This window comes from Odocoileus virginianus, chromosome 6, assembly GCF_023699985.2.
Source record: "Odocoileus virginianus isolate 20LAN1187 ecotype Illinois chromosome 6, Ovbor_1.2, whole genome shotgun sequence".
Classification (NCBI taxonomy): domain Eukaryota; kingdom Metazoa; phylum Chordata; class Mammalia; order Artiodactyla; family Cervidae; genus Odocoileus; species Odocoileus virginianus.
The window spans coordinates 472,953-500,323 of record NC_069679.1 but is presented as its reverse complement, the minus strand read 5'-3'; the positions used below and the strand labels follow the sequence as shown (position 1 = coordinate 500,323).

The window sequence follows — 27,371 nt, the reverse complement described above, 5'->3', positions numbered from 1 at the left end:
CAATTCAAAGTGTAAGGAAGATAGGCTTAATGCACGTATTAAACTGGCTTGCCGCTCCTGTAAAGTTGGAGAAGATTATGGAGAATGATAAATGGTCTTGGGACACCAATTCACATTAGAGGTACCTCACTGACAACACTTTAAAGCCTTCTAAATCCCAGACAGGCCTATAGTTAATCCAAACAAAAAAATAGTTACTGCTTACACTTATCAGTATTAACTTCCTTTTCATAATTTACTGGAACTGGGGGGAAAAAGTATAACAAAATGTATACAATTTAGTAATTGTACAAAACATCAGTTTAGCAAGATGATATGGGTTACAGTCACCAAAATGAGGACCCAAAATATTTTTCACTGTCACCTCCATAAAAAATTCAGATAAAGAAGTCACTGGCTGAAAAGTCACAACAGAAACAATTTAAACTTTTACATACAACAGAAAATGTCAGTCTTCCCAACAATAAAGCAGACACCACCACTCCAGCTCCCCATGCTGCCATGGCATGACGGGAATGGTTCTCAAAGTCCATCTTCCGCATGAGCCTCCAGCTTTCCAAGACCAACACTTGAAGCATTTGATGTAATACAAAATAAGGAATTCTTTATTATTTATACAAAAGTTATACATTAAAAAAAAATTAAGATTCGACAACTCTGCTGACCCCCTGAGGAAGCTTTTGTAGGTCCCATCAAAGAGCCCCATGTGAACCTTTCAGTCACCAACCTCCTGGCCACAGGACAAGGGACACTCCCTCCAAGGCCATTCACGCGGTGCCTTCACTGGCTCTGAAAGAGGACTCTCCCCTTCATTAGGCTCAACAAGCAAGCCAGGGTTTCCTGGACAACATTAAAGAAAACTGTCTGCTCTGGCCCAAGCTTAAGAGTATTTTACCAGAATATCAGTTGATTTTTATTTATTTCTTGAACACTTTCAATAAACTCCTAGCACAAGAAACTTTATTACAACATATACAGATTTGGTACAGTTCTTTACAAAAAACTATCTAGATTTTTCAGCTAAATAAATTGATGTCTCTTAAGAAATATTTTAAGTTGGCTTCAAGAAATGGTAAATTTTCTTCCAAACCTGTCCTTTTCCACCCTCTGAGTTCTGAGAGAGGTCACAGACTTGTATGTCATTGATAAATAGTCACCTTTGTCTAAGCAATATTAAGAGCTCTTGTATCTTTAATAAAGAGCACAAAACTCTGCTTCTTAAAGCCTTATATACTGAAAGATGTTATAATCAATCTAGACAAACATTTATATTTAGACAAGAGTCCTCTCTGAACAAATAGCCTGCAGAAATAAACGCAGTGATTTGTTATCTTGAAAGAGAACTGTTTAGCACTGCTTAGCACATTATTCTGTAATCTGGGAATAAGAGTAATTCTTCCTTTGAAGAAAGCAGATCCCCTTCTGAAGAATTATGTTGGCTATCCCCCAAAATCAAAACAGACCAGCACCAAATGAAGTATTAGTTTACAAAAAATAAACTTAGCTCTTATTTCTTAAAGGTCTACAACCCGGACTTAATAAATTAACTATGAAATCAGGAGTTTTGTCAGCTACAATATAATTTAAAAATCCATTTTCAACCCAGGGTTGGGGCCAGGCGGGTGTGGACAAGAGGAGGGTTCAATCTCACACTGTTCTCCATGAGTTCCATGAAGAGAAAACAGTTTTGTGTTTTTTTTCCAGCTGTATTCTCCTTCAGAAGTGTGCTGTAGATTACCATCTGTGATGCTATAAAGGCATAATATCCATGTTGAGATCTTGGCAGAGGACACAGCATGTAAAGCACGTAAACTGTTTTCAGATCTGAGAACTCTGCATGGAAAGAAGAACCTCAATCATTCTAAAAGAGCCAAAAACCAAGCAGTCGTCTCACTGATCATGTCTATTCATTCTCAACACGACACTGCATTGAGTTTTTTAATTCACATATTTTATGTTAGTCCTTTAGAACCCAACACCCGTTTTTTAGTTCTGAACGGTCAGGCTGTTCAAGCTGCCTTCTTACTGCAAGTTCCTTGGAGGTCTTGCAAATTTATCTTTGACCTAAGGCAGAAAAGGAGATATGCAAAATATCAGGAATGCAAAATGATAAGCAGGGACTTGTTATCTGACAGGTAGGTTTTTATACTGCATATTTTAACCACAGGGAAAATATATGAAACGAATCTGTAAGTCTTACCTGTTGTGAATCATGTGACTTCTGACCAGATGACCTGCTGCCAGTGCTGCCATCAGAGACAGCTCCCCAGCCATCACCGTGCCGCACACGATTCGGGCAAGCTGCCGGGCATTTTCCCCAGGGTTGTCTCTGCACGCTCCTTGGACGCCTAGCATCTGCAGCCAGGGACAGACACAGCAGGACTCAACCTCCCAGTCATGGCAACAACTTCCTACTCAACCAACTAAAACGAGGGCAACTAGGTCACCAACTCAGTGGACATGAGTTTGAGCAAGCTCTGGGAGATAAGAGGAAGACAGGGAAGCCTGGCGTGTTGCAGTCGTGCGGCTGCAGAGTCAGACACGCCTGAGCAACCCAGCGACAACAGCAGCGTTAGAACAGAACCAGGCTCCACAGGGTGTGCTACATTTTCAAAATCTGCCAGCCAGTGTACGGCGGGTACACTACAGTGACCCTAACACCCCTGGCCTGGCTAGTGGCGCACTTATCCACACTGGGTTAGACTGGCGGGAAACGAATGAAAACACCGCTGAAATGAGAGGGGAGTGACATGTGCTATCAGGCAGCAACACAGAGGACCTCAACGAGTCAGAACCGGGCTCGGGGCGACTGTAGGCGGTGTCCCCACATGTCTCACCTGCAGGCAGGCCTGCTGAGGGAGCAAGTTGGTCCCCCCACCCACGGTTCCTATTTCTATAGATGGCATGGTGCAGCTGATATACAGGTCTTCATTCGTGGGACCGCTTGCTTCCATTAAAGTAATACAGTTCGAACTACCAACATTCTGTGCTGCATCCTGAAAAAGAAAAAAGTAAAAATATAAAACTTCTCTTTCTTTAGAACAACAAAAGACAAGAAAGGTGGAGACTGGAGCCCTCACCTGTCCACAGGCAATGTAGATGGCAGTTACGATGTTTGCTGCGTGGGCATTGTAGCCGCCGATGCTCCCAGCCATGGCAGAGCCCACCAGGTTTTTATTAATGTTGACCTCAATCATAGCCTCTGTTGTAGTCTTTAATACCTAGGACACAGAGTTGTGCACATTTTACGTCTTCCCCCAAAGATGAGGAATGGATTACCAGATCTACTTTCAGTGCCTCCAGAAAACAAGGGAGTGTAGATGCGGCCCCATGTAAGCCCTGACCTCAAGAGAAACTAGCAGTAACGTTTGGTCTGTGAATGAAGCAGTCATGTTGAAAATAAAACATACACCTATATGTTCAAGTTTACTTAGAATGTGAGTATTTCTCTTCCCAATTCTGTAATCCAGTGAAAGATTAACAAAATAAACTCGTCATCCACTCACTTCTCTGACAACCTTGGCTGGAATAACAGCTTCACAGACCACAGACTTTCCTCGTCCCTCTATCCAGTTGATAGCCGCAGGTTTCTTGTCCGTACAATAGTTACCACTGACTGCCAGGATCTGCATTTCGGGGAAATACTCCTGAAGTTTGGAAAGTGCTTTCTCTGTACCCTATTAGCCAAAGAAAGAAAACAAAAGAAAAACTACATTAAAACACACAAAATTATTTATGAATTGGAGGCTTTTTTTGTATCTAATAATACACTTCTAAATACAATAACTATAATGACAATCTTTTCCTAATTTTTTTGATATGGAAATGAAGTTCTTTGTAGTCACTGATGAACTGTATGATGAGGATATAATGAGAATACTATATTCGTGTCACTGGGGGTGAGGACCCCAATCCATAACCAATGTGTCATAAATCCACTTTTCTAGTTATTTAATTGTTACCTACAAGCCCAAGTTACCAAAGCCAGCAAAGAGAACTCAAACATTAAACTAAGTCTTGTAAATGGAATGTGGATTTACATAGAATATAACAAGGCTTCCAAGGACTTCTAATCAAGTTAAATCAATTCAATTAACTCATACTTCAAAAACCCAATTAAAAATTTTTTTTACCTGTGGTAAAATACACAGTACAGAATGTGCCATCCTGACTATTTTCTAGTGTACAGTTCAGTATTGGTAAGAACCTTCGCATTGCTGTGTCAGCAGTCTCCACAAACTATGCACATTAACCATCTCCTCACTCCCTGCACCCACTGGCAACCAGCCTTCCTTCTGCTCCTGTGGACTTAACTAACCGAGCTAACTCTTCAGGGGAATCACGTGCACTTCTATGTGACCGGGCCCTCTCGCGGAGTGCTGACCCTCCAGGCCCACGCACAGTTAGCACATGGCAGCTTTCTTTCCTGGGATTCCCTGGTGGCTCAGACGGTAAAGCATCTGCCGGCAATGCGGGAGACCCAGGTTAGATCCCTGGGATGATCCACCAGAGAAGGAAATGGCAGCCCATTCCAGTATTCTCGCCTGGAGAATCCCACGGATGAAGGAGCCAGGCAGGCTACAGTCCATGGGGTCGCACAGAGTCAAACACGACTGAGCGACTTCTCTTTCTTCTCTTTCTTTCTGCTTTCTTTTTAGGACTGAATAACATTCCACTGATGTGCCTCCCACACTCTATCTGTGGGTGGACATCTGGGCTTCTTCAGCAACAGTGAACGCTGCTATGAACGTGGCTATACCACGTCTTTTTGAGACTCTGCTTTCAATTCTTTTGGGTGTCTACCCAGAAGTGGAACTGCTGGGTCAAAGTAATTCTATTTGTAATTTTTTCTTCAGGAACTGCTATTTACTGGAAATTTTTAAAGCATATGTATTTAGTCACTATATTCTCTTTCTGAATAGTGTTTATAACTGGGAAAGCACAATTAGCCTAACTACTTGACTTTAAAATTTTACATTTCTATCTGATAAATAACAAATATTAGTAGAAAAAAGATGAGCTATACACAATCTTCTTATAAGGAGATAATTAAAGGAACTACACACACGTGAACTTGGCTTTCTAAACATATGTTTTGAAGTCTCTAGAATAAGTCATCTTTCAGTTTACAGGACAAAGTTTTGAAGCACTAATCCCCAGATTCCTCCTGGCCCTTCATTGTAGACCCAGAACATGCACAATGCTAAGTCCAGATTAAATATCTCAAATATGAACAATACCAACCAATAAATGCCTGATTTATATAACATGACCTACATGTATCAATACTGACCTTTCAATACAAATCTTTCAATCAATTAACTCCTTGAGTAAGTAGTATGTGCACAGGGCATAAAATTCAAAAATATAGTAGGGGATAAAGAGTGAGTCTGCTCCCCTCTTCAGGGATAATCACTCCAGCAAAGTCTGTTACAGTGCATCCATGCTCACCTTTGAAATCATGTTCATCCCCATGGCATCACCTGACCTGGACTGGAAACGGATGTAAAGGTTGCGACCGGCCACACTCATGTGCAGTTTCTGCAGACGTGCAAACCTTTAAACAAAAGAAGCAAAGACTTTTTTTACTTTTTTAAGAAAATGGACATTATCCTAAAGTCTAGCTTAGTTGGTTCATTTTATACTTAAGAGAAAACTCATGGAGACTACATATTAAAAGTCTTTTCTTCTTCAATTAAACATTCTATTAGAATGCTGCTTCAGCTGTATCTCATTCTTACATGTTACAAGAAGGAAGGGGTGCAAAAAGTCATTTCATGACAAACTTTAAAAGTTCTTAATAAAAACAAGCATAAAAGCTTGAACTATACTTGGGGTTATCATTTATATTGACTATCCTTATCAATTTAACTTCCTGTAATCAAAGTAAATCTACTACACTAATTTATTTACCTCTACCCTGCTTGGAAAATCTTCTTCTCAGGCAATCCTGCCCTAGGGCAATTTTAGATCATAACTCTTCGAGGGCAAAGTAATAGCCTAATCAAAATGAGCCTTGTAAATCCAACATACAAACTTACTAGCTCACACTATTTTTTCTAATTAACCTCTATGTAGATATTCACTGAAATCAATATTCTGCTCTGCCCACCCCACCCCACCCCACCCACTCCATCCCAGCCAAGAATTAACATCACTATTCTGAAAGCATGGATTTAAAATTGATGTTTCGTTACATCATCTTAAGAAGGCAATATGTTCACAGTTACATTTAGCCATCCTAAGTATGGCACTGGCTCTGAAATAAATGTGAATGCACACAGAAGCCCCTTCTCCCCCAGCCCCCACACACCTGCTGGTGCTGTCGAATGCTTCCTTCATCACTGTGAACCCTTCTGGTGTCTCAAGCCAGCCCTTCACTTCGGCAGAGTCACAGGCACGGGGAAAACGCACCACTGGGCCACGAGTCATCCCGTCTGCAAGGACTCGGCTGCTGGCACCTCCACCAAGCTATCCAGAGGGTGTGACAGGAGCAGACATTAATCCTGAAAACCATTCTCCTTGTCCCAAAAGGTCTCCTTGACTGTCCCCAAATCTCAGCTCACTGTCTGGAGAGCATCTTGAGAGGCAGACACATAGATGCCTACTTACGCCTATTGCTCTGCAGCCTCTATTAGTGCTGGCCACAAGACAGCCTTCTGTCGTTGCCATTGGAACCTGAAATTCTTTTCCATCCAAGCACAGAGGTCCTGCCACTCCAACAGGGATGGGCATGTATCCAATAACATTCTCACAGCAAGCTCCCATCACCTAAAAGGTAAAGTCAGGCACCAAGTAAAAATCTATATTCCAAATACCCAGCCCCTGTCATTAGTAACTTCCTTCAAACTTAATCCTTTAGTGTATTTTTTCAATCAGTTTTTTTATTTACTCTTTAAAAGTTTTGAAAACACTAAACTCTTGAGTAATGACTGTAAATAACAGGGAAAGTATTTTTGAATTTTGATGATCTATACCATAAGTAGAACACAAAATTACAGTAAAATGAATTCAAAAGGAAAATGTTTCATAAAGCTATGAAAGTTTAAAAGACGAATCAAGAAGAAGACCGAAAGACTAAAGCTATAAAGCAAAGCTGCTCAAATAAAGAAAATAACATACCAAGGAGTAATTATAGTCCCTGTAAGGGAGATACTGGAGAGAAGAAGGCTCTGGAAGTTTTTTGGAAAGTAGCTGTCGGCGAATAGATACACCTCGTTCATGGGTCTCCATCAGAGTTTCCAATTTGTAAGCTGGGATATGCTTTGCATTGACCAACTGGATGATCTCAGCATCACTAAGGAATTTTGCACCTTTCTAAAGAAATGGAAAAAAAAAAATGGAAAGTGGTTGATAGAGGGAAATGAAAATAGACCTGGAAGAATCATACTTCATACTATTCATAATAAATAGACTACGTTATACAAACAGGGCTCTCTGCAGAACTAAAATACAAGTACTTTGAGAACCCAAAGGAATTTGAAGTTCTAAAGAAGGAGATGATTTGAGTAGAAATGAGAACATCAAAATAAAAATTCTCTATAAAAATGCAAAAGCTAAACAAAATGTTAAGCCAAAACACTAAATTTTGCAAGTGACATACATGGCGGGGGGGGGAATTTCATAATTAAGATTCTGACACCCACCCCAGAAGTTTTGTATGTAGCATGGCAGTTGAGATACTGGTACACATATTAAAAAGAACGAGGGAAAGTGATAAAGACACAAAATCTACTCTCACTCACATGCACATAAATTCGGAATGAATCAGAGTAAGCAGATAGGAATGGAACGTAACAGTCATGCTAAACCCCTAAGTCAAACAGGGACTGTCAGCAGGACATCCTGTTCAAACATTAGAAAGATAACAAGCATCCTCAGGAGCATCAAGCTTACTTAAAAAAACGCAAAAACAAACAAAAAGCCCTCAGACCTCTCCTCTTCCTCTGAAGCTCATTTCTGCGCTGGAGCTTTCCTAGGCCTTAACACACAGAATACTGCAGTTGTTCCTCTCTTGATCAAATGATAGCAGAAAGGGCACTGGGTCTTCAGTCAGTAAACCTTGGACTCCTGATCCCAGCTTTACCATTTTCAGTTTTACTTTGGGACATATTTAATTAACCCTCCTAGAGTCAACATTTTCTCATCTGAAAAATGGAGAAAACTATACTTATTTTACAAGGTTGCAGGGGATAAATAATGAGACCAGGACCTGTAAATCATCTAACACTGTGCTGAGAACTTACAGGTACTCAGAGGCTGTAACTTCCTTCCTTCCTTTAATAAAAAACTCCTTAAGAAACAAGCTTGAGTCTATTTTCTCACCTCTGCATTCTCAAGAATCTGTAGACATTCTTCATTAGGCCGAGGCTCCGTGGGAAGTTCAACTTCAGGTTCCTGTGTCTCTAGTTCCAGGGAAGTATCGAGTAAGGAGGAGTTACCCACCACAAATGTAGCTCTGTTTGAGGTGTCATTTTCTGCCACTAAGGGTTTTATAACCTCAACTGTTCAAGAGATCAAAAGAAATCTCAGACGCTGAAATTGTGCTTTAAAAAAGACTCAACTTCTTGACAAATCAACACTGGAAGAACGGAAAATGAAGAGAATAAGAAATCACCTTTTCTTTCTCTGTTTTTCCTGGCTTCCTCCTCCATTGCATGGAATTTCTGGTCATTTCTGACCAATACAGGGTCACGTCTACAACAATCATCTGTGACTTTTTTTTGGGTTACTACAGGAGATGTGATAGGATTTTTTAACGAGAGTGTAGATTCTGTCTCTGCTTGTTCAAAGAAGATATACTTGACAGCCAGAAGGAGAGCTAAACTTAGGGTAATAACTTGTTCAATATCCATGCTGATCATTCTAAATAAAAGAAAGCAAATTAAAATGTTATTACTCAGAAATTAAAAAGGCATAACCTAAACTGTCAGAAGCATAGAGTGCTGTGATTCAAAGTAGGGCTCAGGGAACTTACTTAGAGAGATAAAACTGCCAGAGGGAAACACTTGGTTCGATTCTCTTGGACACATTTTCATCCAATCCTAAAGAAACCTTAGAATTGTCTGCTGTACTGTTTTGAGGAGAAGGATCAGCTATCCAGCGACTGTGAGCGTGAACAAGAACCAAGCCTAGAGACTGAAATAAAAATTTTAAAACCATGTACCCTCTACATGTCAATGGAGCCTAAACTCACATTTTGCAAGTGGATAACCAAACACCGTCTTCCTCCCACACCCTCCCTCACCAGGTAAAGAAAGCCCCAGGTTTGCTACATAACTGAGCAAAGGGATGACCCAGGGAAAGGCTGAGAACATTCCCCCAAAAGAACAGAGTTTTAAGCAAAGAGAAAGTGGAAGGATTTGAAAAATCCATTTAAAGCACAGAGAAGACCAGAGATCTCATAAGGAATGAGGAAAAAGATAAGAGGGGGAAAAAAAAGGAAGAGGAATATCAGTGAAAAAGCCAAAAACTGTAGAAAGACAAGAAGAAAGGCAAAAAAACCCTGAAAAGCAGAATATGATATTGGAACCAAAGATAATGAGAGGAGAGGAAATCTATGTAATTACCATAATCATCTTAACCCTCTGAGTAACAGGATTTGGCTTATTTTCTTCTTCTTCTAAGACTCGGGCAAAATGGCTGAGCTGCCAGATTGGACGGCCCTCGCGACTTTCCCGAGAAAGCTACGAAGGAAGTCAGTGTTATGTTAGAAGTTGCCGACTGTCTAATGATAAACCCTCTTTTATAGTGCCGTAAGTAAGAACAGTTCTTACCTCTAGAACCAAGGACACACAAGCTGGGAAGAAAGTCATGAACACAAAGTAGTTGGCGAGAACCGACATGCAGCCAAAGCAGCACATGATTTCGAGCTGACGCACCCCTGGTTAGAGGAAAAGGAAAGCGTGAACGAGGGAGTAGGTAGGATTGTATTTCTGGGGCTGCCGGCATCACAAGGCTCCTCCTACAGGTAGACAAATGCGTGAGATACTGGCATACGACGCTCCTTGCCACCTACTGGAAAAGGCGGTCAGGAGCTCGGACGTGCTGGGAAGCCCCAGGGCACAGGGGCGGCCGCCCTGAGGGCAGAGACCCCGTCCCCCCCACGCCCCCGAAGGCACAGCGCTGGGCACGGCAGTGCTTAATGCCACCCGGTCACCCGTTTTACCAGACTGGGTGACCATACTCTGTTTTGAGATAGGATATATATCAGGGACAGAACTCTAATGGGGCAAACACCTTCCACCCCGTTATCCTGCTAGTCCGATCCCATTCATCACCACAGAACCAATTCACCTTCGGACCAAGGACTTTTTGTAAAACACACTGCCTGTTATGTCATTCTTGATACAGTATCATAATCAATATTTTATGTGCACTACGCAACTGTCATTTCAACACAACCTCTGTGGTATCTACTGACAGTCTTAAAATTTCAGTTCATTTCATTGATCTCTTTGAAACATGATGTAACACAGAAAGGCAATCCAACATCCAAAATTAACGAATGTTTCAGGTGTCATTTGGTAATCTTCTCAAATAGAAGGGAACAGAGCTAGGAAAAGATTAGAATATCAAATCGTACTCCCTCGCTTTACAAATAAACTTGAATATAAAACATAAAACATATTTCTGATGCTATTCATATTAAAAATAAAAAGGTTTTGAAAACATAAAAATTGATCCCCTTCTCCCATAAAAACTGCTAACTAGAGTAATACAAAACTTAAAAAAATTCAACATTGGGTTTTATTTTCTGAATTGTATTAGATCATTGGACTAAATGAAAGAAAAAAGCATATACTGTATTTCCTAAAAATTCTATAGCTATTACTCTCAAGGCAGAAATTCAAGAGAATGCAAAATTACAATGACAAAAGCATTATGAACAATCTACATTTAAATAGCCAAACAGAACTTTCTTTTCAAACTTGAGACTATGAAACCATCCTTGCCCAGTGCTCTAACCCCCGGCTGTCCATTCTTTCCCTCTGTACAGCAGTAGCCACTGGTGTCGTCACAGGTCCTGCAGGCATCCTTCCTCACTCTGGCCCAGGGCCATGTGCCACTGTGTTACGCGTGGACAGCACTATATTCTTCCAAGAAGTAGACTTGTTTCTTTTTCACTGACTTTCCCAAGGGTTACTTCCTTGTTAATAGGTATTAAATCTGTCCTTTTATTCTACTCTAAGCCAAATCACTTATTTCCCATCTCTATATGGCTGTAAATGCCTCCTTGCTGGCTTTTCCAACATCAAATTGAATCACTTCCTTCATCCATATGCCTTATCCTGACCAAAGTCATTGCCCTACTTCCCATATCAGTTTCCACTGCTTTCCACATCGTTTTCAAATGAATAATCCCTGGTTTCACAGCCCACTACCAGTTCCTCTCATCTTCTTATATACTGTTCTGCTTGAATAAAATCACATAGTTATATTTTCACCTGGTCAAAAATGTTTTCTTGACTGTGGTGGCAGTTACATGACTACATCTTTGTCAAAACTTAAAACTATACCCCAAAAAAGTAAATTTTAAGAAATATACATTTTAAAACTTTTTAAAAAAATATTCTTTGCTGAATAAGTTTTGAGTGATAGATTAAATAAATGAATAAATAATAAATTTACCCTCCGAAAGTTAGAAGAAACATTATATATACTTATACACAATCTAGTGAACAGATCTCAGCTAATAATGACAACTAACTACTCTCTTAAAAGTTGATTTACTTCTGAAAGAATAAAGTCCCTTATTGAGGGCACCAAGGCACTGGGAAATACAGTAGAAGAGCAGTTAGCCAAGTGTGGCCCTCATGAGAAAGCCAAAAAGTCTAGTCTCAATGATTAGGAAATCATGACAACAGCATGATATATTCTTTCTGGCAAATTTCCATGAGGCCATAATTTCTGTCCTATATAATGGAGTCCTATGTTTGATGTTTAACATCTAGTTCTCTACTATCCAATTAAGGATGAATAAACATGTATTTTAGGGTCAATGCTGGCTCAGTGCTAAGATGTACTGCATACTGCTTAAATTTTCCTAACCATTCTGTTAGGTGGACCCAACTTAGATCTGCCCAACTCCCAACTTTTGCATTGTCTCCTACATGACAGTTAAAACAAAATGAACCAAGTCATTAAGTCAGTCCAGATGACATCAGGGGCTGGAAGATGGCTTTCTAAATGAGCCTAGAACACAATCTTGATTAAAAACCAAACAAAAACATCTTAAAGTCATCAAAAAAGTGGAGCACCAGACAAGATGCCGAGATAGTAAGAGCAAAAATAAATCAGTAACCTGCTCAGTTTTCACTAAAGCAGACACGCAAAAGGTCAGATAAGATATATCTACATATCATACAATTAAATATTTTTTAATTTTTGTAATGTCAGACTTTTAAGTCAGACTTTAAGAATAACTAACACAATATAATGTGTTCCTCTCTCTCTTCTACAAATTAATTTTAAAGTATATTAAAAATTGTTTACAAACCTGACATGGTACCAACTCCAATCACAAGACATTCTACAAGAGCATCCAGGGTGAAGGTGGGACCTAAAACTGCCATCCCACGAGCAATGTTCTCCCTCACTTCATCCTAAAACAGACAAACATAGCAAATGAGGAGAAGGTAGGAGGTAACTTTAAAAACTTTTAGAGCATCCCCGGGATTTTACTAAATTGAATTTACTATATTAAGAAAAAAATACAATATGATAAGACTAACAGGCATTCCAGATATAAAGAATAATAATAATATAATATAAAGGTCTAAAAAAAGAATATGTACACTGCTCTGCGTTCCCCACCCACTGAATTAGTTATTTCTTAGGAAGATTCCTTTGAGGTAGTATATTAGTCCTGCCATTTATATCCCACATAAATTCCTACATCATTTTATATTTTGGCTACCACTCACTGACACAAGTTCTTAGTTTAAAATTTTTTGAGATCATGTAAGTATTATGAAACTTAAATATCCTTGTCAAAATGCTCGAATGATCATAAATATTCATAAAATACATACTCAGGGCAGAAGTACATGATCTTTTATACTCAGTATTACTAAAAATGTTAACATTCTTTAAAGTGACTAATGAACACCAAGATGAAACTTACAATGAAATAATGCTAGTGTTAATTCAAGGGGTTCAGAAATCAATCTACCCTGAGATTCTTCCCTTAGATCCTGTCTGTTCTCTAATACGTTTCAATAGGTAGATACTCTAATTTATCCAAAAGACATAATACCTTATGTTCTGACACCTTCAAAAAGGAAAATGGAGAAAATTCCAAATTTTAGAAGCTGTGGAATTACAATTGAGTTGGCAAATAAATGGGACAGTTCCTAGGGTACCTAAGAAGACCAGTCTTAAGATTGGACAAAATTATATGCAACTCCTGAATCATGGACTGCGAAAAAGTCCAAGATTTTTCTATTAATCTTTCCTATTAATGTAAACAGCCTGAGAGAAAAGAATACCGCCTGCATTCATGTCTCATCAACAATACCTGTGAGTTAGAACTGAGAGCAAACTTGGCCAACGCACTTGCTCTGGAAAGGTCGATCAGCAGCAGGAAAAAGGGCAAAGCTTCACTGGGGGGAAAAAAACAATGTGATCAGGTATATTTAACAGAAGCAAAAATATCACTAAAAATCCCTTCCTAAAACAAAACTTTCACCTGGTGTACCTTTTGCAGACCAAGAGGTATACCCTATACTCCTCTGACAACCTCAAAGCTAAATTTATGAGTCAAACTATTTAAGAAGATTTTTAATGTTAAATTTTTAATGTTAATGTTAATTAGATTTTTAATGTTAAAAATGTAAATACACTTACACAGAAACACCTTTTGATAATTTTATAGCAAAACAGCATGCATTCTTGTGAATTAGTATGGGGGAAAACAGTGGAATACAGGTACCCCCCCACTTGTCAAAAGTTCACTTTATTCCACTTCACTTTTATGAAAGACCTACACAGTACTCATTTTTGCTAACCATAAGAAATTCAAAGAGGGTTTTCACTCTTACAAAAACAAGGTGAGAAGTGAAAACAGCATGCAGTGTCTGCTTTGCAGGGAGCCGCACAGAGGCCATGGCACCGGAGCAGAGTGGCACTGCCCAGGATCTGTGCTCGGCGTCGTAGCGCCAAGCTCACAGCTCGGAAGCACATCTGTGCTGCATCACGACTTGTTGTGTGCATCCAGAGCTTCCCCATGGCTCAGCGGGGAAGAATGCACCTGCCTCACAGGAGACGCAAGAAACCTGGGTTCAATCCCTGGGTGGGGAAGATCCCCTGCAGGAAGAAATGGAAACCCACTCCAGTATTCTTGCCTGGGAATTCCTATGCACAGAGGAGCCTGGAGGGCTACAGTCCACAGGGTCACAAAGAGTCGAACATGACTGAGTTCAAAGATACACACTCTGTGCATCCATTAGGAAGATGTGTTCTAAGGTAATTGCTTCTTCACTTACAAAAGGTTTCATAGGAGAGCTGTATTTTCAGGTAGTAGGGAAAACCAGTATACTGTATGCAATTCTTTTCTCACTAATTATAATACTGTCTATGGAAGGATAAACTAAACAACTGAAGAGTTAAGTTGGCAATAATGACCCTTAAAAGCCCTAAAGACCTGCATAGCCACTGTTTCACTCCTACGGATGTATCCTAGGAAAATAAGAACAAAAATTTGCTACAAAGACATTTATCACAGTATTGTCATTAATGGGAGAAATTAAATAAACTAAAAATCCAACTCAGAGGATTAAGTAAATAAACTACAATACATTCACATAGGAAAATACTCGATAGCTAGCTGTTAAGGACATGCAAAGATGTTTATAACTTTTCATAAGCATGAGTTATAAAGCAGTATATAGAACATGGTCTCAGAAGTTTTCTTTAAGCATAAAAAAATGGGAAACGAAACACAGCGAAACATTAACAGGTATTAGCTAACTGATTTAATGAAAAATTTCCCCTTATTTTCCATAAACTTTCGCCACTTTAAATATTACAATGCTTTATAACATGGAGAAGAAAAGTTCTTAACAATATATTTTGGAAGAAAGTATATTTATGCTTTAAATACTTACTTCAAACCTGTCAATTCTTTATCTAAGAAATGAATGACAACTGTACTGAATACGAAACTGGAGAAAATTGTGAAGAGTCCAGCAATACCTATAATGACAAAATTCAACAAACTGAAAAAATTTCACCCTTATTACACACAAATAACATACGTCCTACAATATTCTGAAGGAAATATTATTTTCTCCAGATTATTAAGGTCTCAAATCGCAGAATGTCTAACGAATGAAAAGAAATGAAACTACTGCATACATGCAGCACACGTTAAGCACCAAACACATTTCCACCTGTGTGATCTAAGCAGGTAAATTTCCACAGGGAATAAAACATTGATAGCACACGAAAAGGTTCATGTGTAAATTATTACCCAAAATATATTTTGATCCAAGCTGGCGTAAATTCTGGAACTGGAAGTAAATATACAATATTGCTATGCATCGTGTGATTGTCAGAATTATGATGTCGCTGCTCAAAACGTCCTATTGGGAGAAATAGAAAAGTCCAAATCAAAAATAAGAATTTTTATTTTGTATGGCATCATTAGTTTATGTATCATCATGATAATGCAGGCACAAGTAAAATAAAATATTAAAATACAAATAAAATATTAACTCCCAATTTTTAAACATCCAATGTTTAAGTCAATCATTTTTTACTGTTAAGTTACTTAGGAAAGCTAGATTTCTCAGGTAAAGTCAATTACACTCATTTCTATACCAAAAGCAAAAAGAAAGTAATCTGTATAAGTAAATACAAGTAAATATAGGTAAATGAAACTTTGAGGTAAGTTATGAATACTGAAATAAAAATTTTACTCGTAAGTTTTTTTGATTATATGGTCTCTAAAAGGAGAAATTTAAAATGTAATTGAGTCAACAATCAGATTAATCTCACAAACCTCTTCAAACTTCGGACATTCATAATTCCAGCCACAGATCTTATTGTTGCCAGTAAACATGTTCATGGACATCATGCAGATGGTCAGCGTCACTGTCCCCACTATGACTTCCCAGGGATGGGACGCCACAAAGAGGCCATGCATTCGGAAAAGTCTTGACAACATTGTAGCTACAGAATCCTTGGATCCTGGAAGGAGTACCAAGTATGAACACTTAATATACAGCTCACTGTATTTTTAGGAAAACCTTTAAAACCCTGCTTTTGTATGCGGTGTCTTGTACCTTAAGGATAATACTATTTGATAGTGTTCCTTGTAATTCTGGGAAATAATTACAAAATTCAAATGAGAGGACTCATTACTCCTTTATTCACAATACTTAAATCCTCTATTACTCACTAGCAAACAGCTTAAAAGCAGCTATTTCTTACCACTTGTATGAACTTGAGCATTTAAGATCAAACCAAATAAATATCTCAGCTCCTAATTATTATCTAAGCCAAGCAGGAGAGCAGTAAAGCAGAAAATGGAGGTGGGAAACAAACACGCACATTTACTTTCTGATTACCCTGCCACAAAACGGTGTGAGCACCCTCCTCACTCTCTACATTCTAGTTCTGCAAAGGGTAAATACCGAACCACGTCAGTGTCCTCCTGTCAATCACTATCTGAGTTTATAAAGCTCCTCAAGGGCAGGAGTCCACTAGACCGGTCCATTCCATACAACACGTGCCACACTGTCACTAGAAAATGATGTTTAATAAACCTTCCTAATGCTGAGGTCTTTCCCCAGACTTTAAGTTAGTAAAAGTGCTGGACCAGTACAAGAATAGGGCTGGCTGGCCAAAGCAGACATATATGGCATTCAAAAATTTCCAACAGAACTTGGGTTATTTTGATCTAGTGACTACCATAACTAAGCTTATCCATGTTTGTTGACTAAATAATAATAATTTTGATATTCTGATTTTTAAAAAATCTAATATAGTTATTGATCTCTAATATAGGAACTTGCAAGCCTTCTTACACTAAAATTAATGCTTATGATATAGCATATTAACCACCCATTAAAATCAATTAAAATTAGGATTAAATTTTAAGCCCACTGACTGACAAGAATTCAAATGAATCTTTCATTTAGGGTAATTAAGCAAGTGATCTGTTTATGGAAGAAGAAAATAAAAAAGCATCAAACTAAGGAAAATAAAGGATTAATCTATTTAAAGGATTAGGGAAAAGAAAATCAGAGACACTTAGGGACCAGAACAATTACCAAGAGTCACCTCTCACACCTCAGCCACACCAGACCACCATATAGATACCTGGTTTCCAAACTGCAGGTCATAATCCCTTCACTGCATCAATAAGATCATGAAAACAAGTTTCTGAGTCAGAACAAACATTTTAAAATAAAAGAAAAAAATAGCTGTGGGTTAGACATGTGGTATGGGTAGGTATTATTTCCTGGAACACTATGTTTCATGAAATTATAGATATGAGTGTATGTCCTGGCTTCTGACATAACATGTATTTCTTAATGTGGGTCTCAATTTTAAAAGGCTGGCAGGCACTGAGATATGTAAATGTGGCATGCATCTGCCTGTGTCTCTTCAGGTTTTTTCAACCGTCCTCCCTGAGTTCTACTCCTCATTTCATCCTCCAGTGCCTTGCACTCATGTATCTTAAAAACACTTGCTCAAGAAATACCTGCTACTTAGAAATAAATTCTTAAGCTACAGTAGCGTGCATGTTATTGACACATCTTGAACCTGACCTAAAACGATGACTTTTTTAAAGGGCCCTAAGGTATGGATATAATTCCCCCCTCTTCAAGGGCCCCAGTTCTCTGAATTCAGAGAACATATTAAGGAGGAGGAGGGTGTGGGGAAGAAAAGTTATATTTTCTATACTATCCTGGAAAATGAGCAATAACAAAAATATCTTTTGTTAAATTAGCAAGGACTTGAAATACTGGAGAATATGAATCACTTCTTAGATTTGAACTCTACTTCATTTCAACTAAAAACTTCATGAGAGCCGAGATTTTCATGCTGGCCTTCTATCACATAACTTCTTCATATTTAAAAACAAAGACCAAAACCCTGTAAACTAGTCTAATAGCATCAATGTTCCAGAAGATGAATTAACTGAAAATACATTTCAAAACTAGGTCAAAATTTTTAATACTCCTTTCTTCCAAGCCTTCTCAACTTAAAAGTATTCTCTTATCAAGTCAATATATTTTTCACTATCAGAAAGTGAATTCAGCAGAATTAAAATCTGAGCTGCTAGCAAGAAGGCACCCCAATTTGATCACAAATAGGTTGAGCATTATTCAATATTATTAGGAACATTATCTTTTCCCTCAAAAGCTTCATGGTAACATTGTCAATTCTGGGACATTTCTTTCCTAGGTGTAAAGTCATCTTTGCAACATTCAGGTAAAGATTGACACAGAATCCCATGAACCATCCCCAAACACAGAAAAGCTCACCTATTCGGAAACACAAAATGAGTAACCAAATGTACAAAGGTGTGTCAAAAGTCACCATAATTGCACACACATCTCATTTCCCACTAGCAACCTCCCTATATCCCTGTGATTATGCAAAGCATTTAAATGGCATGGAATCCAATCCTCCAACTTCATCAGCAGTTGCAAATGGCACTAGCAGAATAGGGATGGCTCATGCAAATTCAAAGTGTTTAGGCCATGCTGCAATAAAAATAAATTTTAGTTAAAAAAAATCAAGTTAAAAAAAATAATAAAAAATTTAAAAATCAAGTTAAGCAATGTGTGCCTTGCCCATACAGACAGAAGTATGCTGCAAACATTTCATAGATTACTCAAAAGAATGGATAATTTAAATTAAATTGAATCCCCAAACTCTAATCCAATGTGCTACAAAAACCACCTACTGTGGCAAACTGCAGAAAAGGATGCTTTGGCCTCCTATTCTAATTCTTTCCTCCCACTCAGTACTCTTGCTATGCTATATATTCCAGTATTTGATTATATACTATCTTACACTGTTCTTAAATTAATTACTGTGTATGTTTTTTCTCTTTGAGGGCAGGAACCATGTCTTGTACTGAGTCATTTTTAATTCCAAAAGGATTAGCATTCTGCTGCTCAACCCAGTATCTTGGGGAGGGGGGGAGTTCTTGCACTGGAATCAGGAAACCTGGACTCTACACTCAATTCTATGGCATGATGCCTCTTTGTAAATCACTTATCTTTTTATTCACTTATAAAGCTAGAGCTCCAAAGTTGTTTAACAAAGGCAAGTATTAAGTGAACCATATGAAACTGCTATTTTTTGTATGGGGAAAAATGGTCAAATTTCAAATATCAACAACTTCATATGGTCAACCTAAACAGCTACTGATACATATGTGGTTACCTATTCATAGCCTAGGAAATAGATCATACAATAAAAAGAGGACATGAAATATGAGCGCACACACTTCATCTTGAAATGTTCATGCCACATACACGAAGTTTTCACATGTTAATGTTTCACATGTTAATGTTAATCTTCGCATATTTTTTAGCCTTCATATTACTCTCAGTGTCTTTACTGCCAAGTTTTATCACAAATTGAAAAGACACAACCACCAAGAAGGCCCTCAAAATCCAGTCCATCCCTAAAGCACACTTTGAGTCTTTGCTACATTACCTCCAAATCATAAACTGTTTCTCACTGCATGAAGAGAAAAATCAATCCACAAGCAAACAACATCAACAAAAATACATTCTCTACATTGTGTGATGCTGAGAAGGCAAGTCTTCAATCCCTGAACAGTTTCAAACGACCATTTAAGCTGGAGTACATCAACTTCCTCCTACCGCAAATATTGACTGTTCTATTTGTGAATCTCCAAGGTACGTTTCTCCTAGCCAAATTACCAAAACCAAATAATTCCGAAAACCCTACAGGATTTAGACTAAAGGACATCAGCAATCAACACCGAGGAGAAGACGCCTCTCAAAAGAACAATCGTTTAAGTCTTTGGGCAAGTCTCTACCTTGGGCTCTCGCATCCTCTCAACTCGTTTCTCCAGGAAATAACCGGAGGCATCTATGCAGATCCACAGCTTTGAACTAGTCAGCAGCATTTATAGAGATCTCATCAGTCACTTTACAGAAAGGTGCTGACGAACAGCAGCGCCAGGGCGTAAACCCAGTAAGAACAGCAAGCATAGGCGTGAACCACGGAACCATACAGACTTTCTCGCGTCCTTTCCTCGAGCTGCGGGCCGGGCTGCCCCACAGTCTCCCCAGAATTTATCGAATCAAGGGGACTCCGAGGTCACCCCGCCTGGCACCCTTGTCGCCCCAACGATCATGACTGCGCAGCCAGCACCGCCGGCTTCGGACAGGGCCAGGGAACGCGGCGATGCCCCACCGGCCCATCAACAGCGACCGCAGCCCCGAAGAGGCGGGCCCCCCGTCCGACCCGTAGGCCTAGCCTGTCCCGCGGCTCCCCGGCATGGATGCGGGCGGCCGCTCGGCCAGCTGCGCCTCAAGGACGTCTCCTAGCAGTCCCCGCCGGAACGAGGCGCCACCCGGGGCAAAACCTCCCGCTCAGCTCCCCTCCGGATCAGCAGGAGGTGCCGGCTGCCCCTTCCCGGCAGGGTCGGGCGGAGCTGGAGAACCTCCACCTACACGACCCCAGCCCGCTCCCACCCACCGCCCTCCTCACCTCCGGATCTCACTAGAGGTCTCAGTTCCCGGGAGCCGGCGCTCCGCCCGTCTCCAGTCAACGGAGACGCGGAGCGGAAGGAACCTTCGCTCTACGCACGCTCGGCACCGGACGACCCCGCGGCCAATAAGGAAGGATCGTCCGATCGTCTAGCCAATCATCTGGGGCTGGCTCGGCCTGACGGCCCTACGTCACGAACGGTCGCCTTAACAACCGCCCACAGCCCTCGCTGGTGCTGAGAACCTGCACCGCACCATCTCTCACCATGGCTCCGCCAACCAATAGCGAGTCGAATCCCAGCACTAGGGCCTGCCTATTGGTCATAGACCGTGGAGGCGCACGCAATGAAGCTGCCTAGGCGAAGACGATAGGGGATCCGGCGGGTGGGGTGTCCTCCAGTCCAGGATCTGACCTGGGGTCATTCTGGCTGGGAGAGCACTAGGGGGAACAGAATAATTGGAGCCTGAAGATCAGCGCAGGGTCCGGTCGAGAATAGAAAGCACAATGTCTTAGTGGATAGAGGAGGAGGGAAGTGGAGGTGGCCCTGAAAACCTGGATATAAAAAAGGGAAGGTGGCAGAAAGGAGAAACTCAGACTTCAAGCTGACCCATTTCCGAAACCTAAACCCACATTTCCCTGTGACTTACCCCTTTCTGTAAATAGTGTCAATGGCTTCAGTCACGCGGTCTCTCTCCCCAAACCACTCGCCCCCTCTCGTCTCCCACTCCCCTTCTCTCCCTCCAGCGCATGGCACTAGTCACAGACCCTCCATTCTCTGAAATGTGCCTGCTTTGTTCTGTCCAGTTGCCTCTGACCACTCCCTGCTGCAGGCCTTTATTATCTCTTCGCTGAAATAATGCAATAACCTCTCCTAACCTGTCTCTCCACTTAGGTGTTTCCACCTTCAAATCCTATAATTCTGTGGGTCTGCCCCCAAACATCAAGAGTTGCTCCCTGTCTACTTGATTAAAGAAACTGGCAACCTCAGTATGGCCCTACTCCACATTTCTTGCTTGTCTCACTTCTTACCTCAGCCCTATGTTCAGTCAAAAGAATAACTGACATCTCAGTACTATTTCACCTTCCCGTTTATGAGCTCTGCGTTCCATCTGGATATGCCTGCCCATTTTAACTGGTGAAATCCTAACTCTCCTTCAAGGACCATTTCATATATCACCTTGTTTCCTAATTCCCTTAAATATATGTCATCTCTTCCTACTTTGAACACCCAAACAGGTCCATATTATATGACCTGTGTTATTATTTTATTATGTGGAGATGTCTTAGGAACACAAATTGCAACCCACTCAATTTTTAAAGCCCTGTATTTTGAAATGCAGTCCCTGATACATACTATACACTCAGGAGAAGTTTTAGTAAGCTGTTCTCTTGCTAAATTCTCATAACCCTTATGAGATAGATATTATTTACATTTACAAGGAAAATGAGTTTGTTAAACAACTTACTTTAGACCAAACAAGTAATAATTAGGAAAACTGAGATTTGAACCTAGAGCTAAAACAGACTGCTTCTTCAGTGTAGGATCTTTATTTGTATTTCTTTACCAAATACTTTTTGAACACCTATTATATGCAATGCACCTTGGTTGGCACTGGGGTTATAGTGGCAACATGACAGACATTCATAAAACTGCCTTTTATGAATCTTATACCTCTTTGTAGAATTAGATGATTGTTAATTATTTGTTGAATTAATTATAATGGAAGGAAAGAGTTTTCACAGTGAAGAAGACCAAAGGGAACTAACCAAAAATTGAAGTATCCTATTATGAGTTTTATCAAAAGGAAGAAGAAAGATTTGTATAAGAGGTAGAAACTTTGTCATACTTTTAGTGTCCCTATAAGTCAAAAGGACCAGATATCTCAGAATTATTAGTTACAGTTTATACAAATGCTTACTAATGTAAATCCAAATAAGGATTATGAAGGTTTTTCCAAAAAAGGCTTTAGACCAAGATTTGGAAACTGTATTCCCAAATTCTGCTTAATTATGTACTCCAATAAAATTATGAGTTCAAAAGCAATAGTTTTATGTTCCTAAAACAACTTATATATGATTCCCAAAATTTATGTGAAAGAATCTTTACTGCTCTTAAAAATTTGTACTTGATGAGAGATCACAAAATTTGGCAAAGACACAGCGTTGAAGGGGAAAGTGGGATGTAGGGTGGTCAGGAAATCTAGGTCTCTTTGTGTGGGTTTACCCTCACAGCAAAGTACACTTACAAAAGTAATTTTAGTTTTTGTTTTTTTATATTTACTTGTTTTTGGCCGTGCTGGGACATCACTGCCGTGTGTGGGCTTTCTCTCCTTGAGGGGAGTGGGGTCTCCTCGTCATCACAGTGCAGGGGCTTCTCAGTGCAGGGCGCAGAGCTCTAGGGTGCGGGGGCTTCAGCAGTTTCTGCGCGTGCATCAGTCCCTGCGGCTCGCAGGCTCCAGAGCACAGGCTAAGAGACTCGGTTGCCCCACAGCATGGGATCCTCCCTGACCAGGGACCGAACCGGTGTCCTATGCATTGCAAGATGGACTCCCAATCACTGGACCACCAGGGAACCCTATAAAATCACAGTTTTAAGAGACACTTTCAAAGTAGCAAGTGGCCCGCATTGCCATCTTTAACATAGCTGTTAGTATTAATATTTATTTACATAAGTATGTTAGCCCTCCAACCACCACTTTTCCTTCTTCTCCTTGTCATGGGCCATGTTTAGGATGAGGAATTATAACAGCAACATTAGTAATAATAGTAAAATCTTATATAGCTCTTTCTATGCACTAGCCACTTAAAGTGTTTTATATATATTAACTCCTTTAATTCTCATAACATTAGGAAAGCATTAGTAGAATCTGCATTTGACAAATGATGAATCTACAGAAACAAAGAAGTTAAGTAATTGGCTTAGGTTTACACATTTGGAATATGAACTTTGAAATCCATTTGCTAAGCACATGCTCTAAATCCCTCCACTGGTCTATCTTTGGTATTAGCACATATCATGATTGTTGAAGTTTCTGATGATCCATTGTGAAAGACCTTTCATAAGATCTAATTTTACTTACCTATTTATTTCTCATTCACAATTCCCAGATGTGTTCAAATTTACATCTTCTCACTTTGGGTAATTTTCTCTCTCTCTTTGTCTTGCATACACACACACACACACACACACACACACACACTTAATTTCAAGGATTTTTTTTTTTAAACTAGTTAATTGCAAGTGATAAATGGTCACTTAGTTATTCGCAGGTACTGTGATTATCACTTTTACTCGAGGTCAGGAAATAGTCAAGGAGGAGCTACTCTGCTAAGCCAGGGGCCAACACTCAAATTTCAGTTTGTTTTTGTTTTTTAACATATTAGCCACACTTTGCTGCACGTGGGATTTTAGCTCTCCAATCAGGAATAGAACCTGTGCTGCCTGCCATGGAAGTGCAGAGTCTTAACCGCTGGACCACCAGCGAAAGTTCCTCAAGGTCAAATTTAAGTAAGAAAACATACACAAATGGGTCCTTCCAGATAACATGGTAAGGGTTTAGCGTGAGGTATACAAAGGGTTCCCTGAGAAAACAGATAGGGCCCAGAGTTGGGGTGCAGGGTGTTTTGAGTAAAGGGAGGCAGTGGTTTGAAGGAAGACTGTTGAAGGCACTAGACTCCAGACTGTGAGCATGAGAACGGAGGGGCGTAGATGCAGGAGCAGGACATTTAACTGGGCAACAATCGTGAAGCACTGAAGGATATGAGATGTGTCAAAGGTGAGGAAGTCAGAAACAGATTGGTAGATCTCAGATTTCTACTGGTGGCATCTCATGTAAGCTGAAGTTTTCGATGTTCCTCTTTTTTTTGTTGTTGTTGCCATTTTACTTCAGTAGCAAAACTTAGAATTCTGCTTCTTGTTTCTAACACTTTGTAGACAGAAATCAATAGCTGGAGCCTCTCTTGAAGTTGGGAGCAAAGGTCTCTGCAGGAGAGGGTGCCACAATTAAAGACTTCTATCCACCAAACCTGCTTGCACTATTTAATGGCGATTTTGTTTGTTTTATTGACGGTTTCCCCATTCTTCTCTTTAGGCCTTTCCCGAGCTTTGTAGAATCAGTTGAGGAGTAAGTATGCATGCGTACATGCTAAGTCACTTCAGTCGTGGCCAACTCTTTGTGACCCTATGGACTGCAACCTGCCAGGCTCCTCTGTCCATGGGATTCTCCAGGCAAGAATACTAGAGTGGGTTGCCATGCCCTCTTCCAGGGGGTCTTCCCAACCCAGGGATTGAACCTGGGTCTTCTGCTTGGCAGGCGGATTCTTTACCACTAGCGCCACCTGGGAAGCCCAGATAAGTATGAGATATATCAAATAGGTATTTTTTTCTTTTAAAGGAATTTACTTGTATCTCAGGGGGAAAAGATTGCTCAGACAACAGAGATACAACTTATCTATAATATGGAGTAAGCATACATTCCTGAGATTCTTGGCTAGGGTGACTGGTTCCCAAAAGGTCAATTAAAGACCAAAAAAGAAAAAATAAATAAATAAAACAAGGAGGAAAGAAAAAGAACACATTTTGACCCAAGTAGGAACACTACTTTTTATCCTTCAATAACAAAACTAGGCCTGGTCTTAGGTGATGAGAGCAGAGGGAGCCATTTACTATGAAAGTTGTATCCAGCTGAGTTGTCAAGCCTCCAGTATCCTCCTTCTGTTCAACTTCACTCTTCCAGTCCCAGCCTGTTCCTTCAGCTTTGTATTTTCTCCTAGTTGAGGGAGGAAATAGTAATGGTGGGGGTAAAAACCAGGCAAATGCAAAAGACAATAAAGAAGGAGAGTAACCCAGGAGAGCTCTCCTCAGCTTTCCTAAGCAACTCCACTGAAAGAGAAGCCAAAGGACAATTGCCCAGACCTGCGAATATAGGCAACCTTTTAATACAAAATTGCTGTCACTTGTAGGTAACCGTGGCCCCCAAAATGTATACCACCCTTACTATAGCTGCTACAAATTGCAATGAATTTGTAACAAGTAAAAAAGCCTAAACTAGGAGTAGCTTCAACAAGATGAACATTTCTTTTTTTTTAACCCCTTGGGTAAAGGAAACTGGAAATAGGTTGTCTAAGATTAACACGGAAGCACAGGATACTTTCAGGGACCCTTCTGTCTCTCTGCTTCAACATCCTCAGCATGTGTTTTCCATCCTCAGGGTCACCTTCTGGGCCAAGATGGAAACTGGAGCTCCACTCTTCATATCTGTATTTCAGTCCTTCTGGGAGAAGCAGAATAAAAATAAAAGGGCAAAAAAAAGGACTCATCCCAGCTTAGTCAACTCCTTTTCACTGCTTATGTCTTAACGGCCAAAAGTGCAAGGCCATGTCTAGGAACAAGTGAGTTGGGGAATGTAATCTTTATTTGCAGCATCAACGTGCCCAATTCAAGACTGAAGAAAGGCCCCTGCCTCTGAATCTTCTATATTGTCCCCATACTGGGTGAGTACCCAATCCAGTTGCTAATCACTTAACAGAAAAACAGGAGACAATTTTACTATCAAGATTTTAAGGGCATAAGAAAAGACACAAACCTAAAATCAAAGATCTGTTGTTTTTAAACGTTACCTTGAAACGTCCATGGAATTCTCACTAACACCTAGACTTAACTTTCAGCTAAATCCACCAAAAATATATAATACTATGAAAGGCTTAACATAAAAAAGCAATCTGGGAAACTAGCAAAGAGGGCTCTCTTTTCAAAATAAAGGATCTCAAGAATTCCCTGGTGGTCCAGTGGTTAGGAATCTGTGCTTTCACTGCCAAGAGTGCAGGTTCAGTCCCTGGTTGGGGAACTGAGATCCCGCAAGCCAAGCAGCGTGGCAAAACATAAGTGAAAAATTAAAAAAGAATAAAGGGCCTCCCTAACTTTGTTCATTGCTCTGTTCCCAACACCTGTAACAATGAATGGTTAACAGCGACTTTCAGTCTGTTGTTTTGATTTCCTTGCTTTTTCTTCTGCATTGTTAAAACCTAGCAATCCTAACAGTGATCTCCAGTCTTTTTTACCACAGTGGCTGCATCTTACTCTGAAATTTCTTAGGCCTGTGAGTCCTGCCTCCCTTAGAAAATTTCCAGTTCTTTCCACATTTGTTTCAGCTGAACTGAACTGAAAGTATAGTTGCTGATGCTTGGTGCAGGGGCAGGGGGCAGGGATCAATGAGCACCAATAGGTCCTCTAACCTTGTCTCATTCCCCTTACTTGTCTCATTCCATCTTACTGCTTTCCTTCAAACTTGCATTTTTCCAGGCTTTGAATAATTTGTTCTTCTTGAATGACAGTATGTTATGAGGTGTTCTTGATAAAACCTCCCCAGGTGGGTCCAAACATCCCTAAAGCTAATTTTTTCCTTCTCCTGGAGAATGAGTGGAGTTAGCAAATTAACCTCTGTTCTTGAGAAAGATATTGCCAAGTTCTCTCTGCTTCTTGTAGAAAGATGGGCAGTTTATCTTCTCCAAGGGAGAACAAAAAACATAAAACAGGGGGATCACTCTGCTCAGTGACTCTGTTCACAACTCCCACTTGCCTGTTCTTTGAAATACATGTTTAGGAAGAAATCTGACCCATGTATACCAAGGAAGGGGCTTCCCTGGTGGCTCAGAGGGTAAAG

General features: G+C 40.0%; 1 protein-coding gene across 1 annotated transcript; it reads right to left on the bottom strand.

Annotated features, from left to right (window-relative positions):
* Nucleotides 1–216: 216 nt before the first annotated feature.
* On the bottom strand, nt 217–20,817 carry HMGCR (3-hydroxy-3-methylglutaryl-CoA reductase). The gene is made up of 20 exons (XM_070468555.1): nt 20,710–20,817; nt 16,004–16,191; nt 15,473–15,584; nt 15,108–15,195; nt 13,520–13,604; nt 12,500–12,605; nt 9,777–9,883; nt 9,570–9,686; nt 8,978–9,138; nt 8,618–8,865; nt 8,326–8,504; nt 7,123–7,317; nt 6,613–6,771; nt 6,314–6,471; nt 5,452–5,557; nt 3,507–3,677; nt 3,081–3,221; nt 2,838–2,996; nt 2,201–2,355; nt 217–2,064 (listed from the first exon to the last, which is right to left on the bottom strand). Exons 2-20 carry the CDS (start codon nt 16,166–16,168, stop codon nt 2,010–2,012), a joined length of 2,667 nt encoding a protein of 888 aa, XP_070324656.1. The 5' UTR covers nt 16,169–16,191; nt 20,710–20,817; the 3' UTR covers nt 217–2,009.
* Between the last annotated feature and the right edge of the window lie 6,554 nt (nt 20,818–27,371).

Excerpts from the sequence above, each read along its gene's own strand:
- HMGCR (XM_070468555.1), bottom strand. The coding sequence starts at position 16,168 with ATGTTGTCAAGACTTTTCCGAATGCATGGCCTCTTTGTGGCGTCCCAT. Across the intron at positions 13,605-15,107 it reads AAAGAATTGACAGGTTTGAA|TGAAGCTTTGCCCTTTTTCC; the intron begins GTAAGTATTTAA and ends TTTTCCCCCCAG. Across the intron at positions 2,356-2,837 it reads CTCAGCAGGCCTGCCTGCAG|ATGCTAGGCGTCCAAGGAGC; the intron begins GTGAGACATGTG and ends CCCTGGCTGCAG.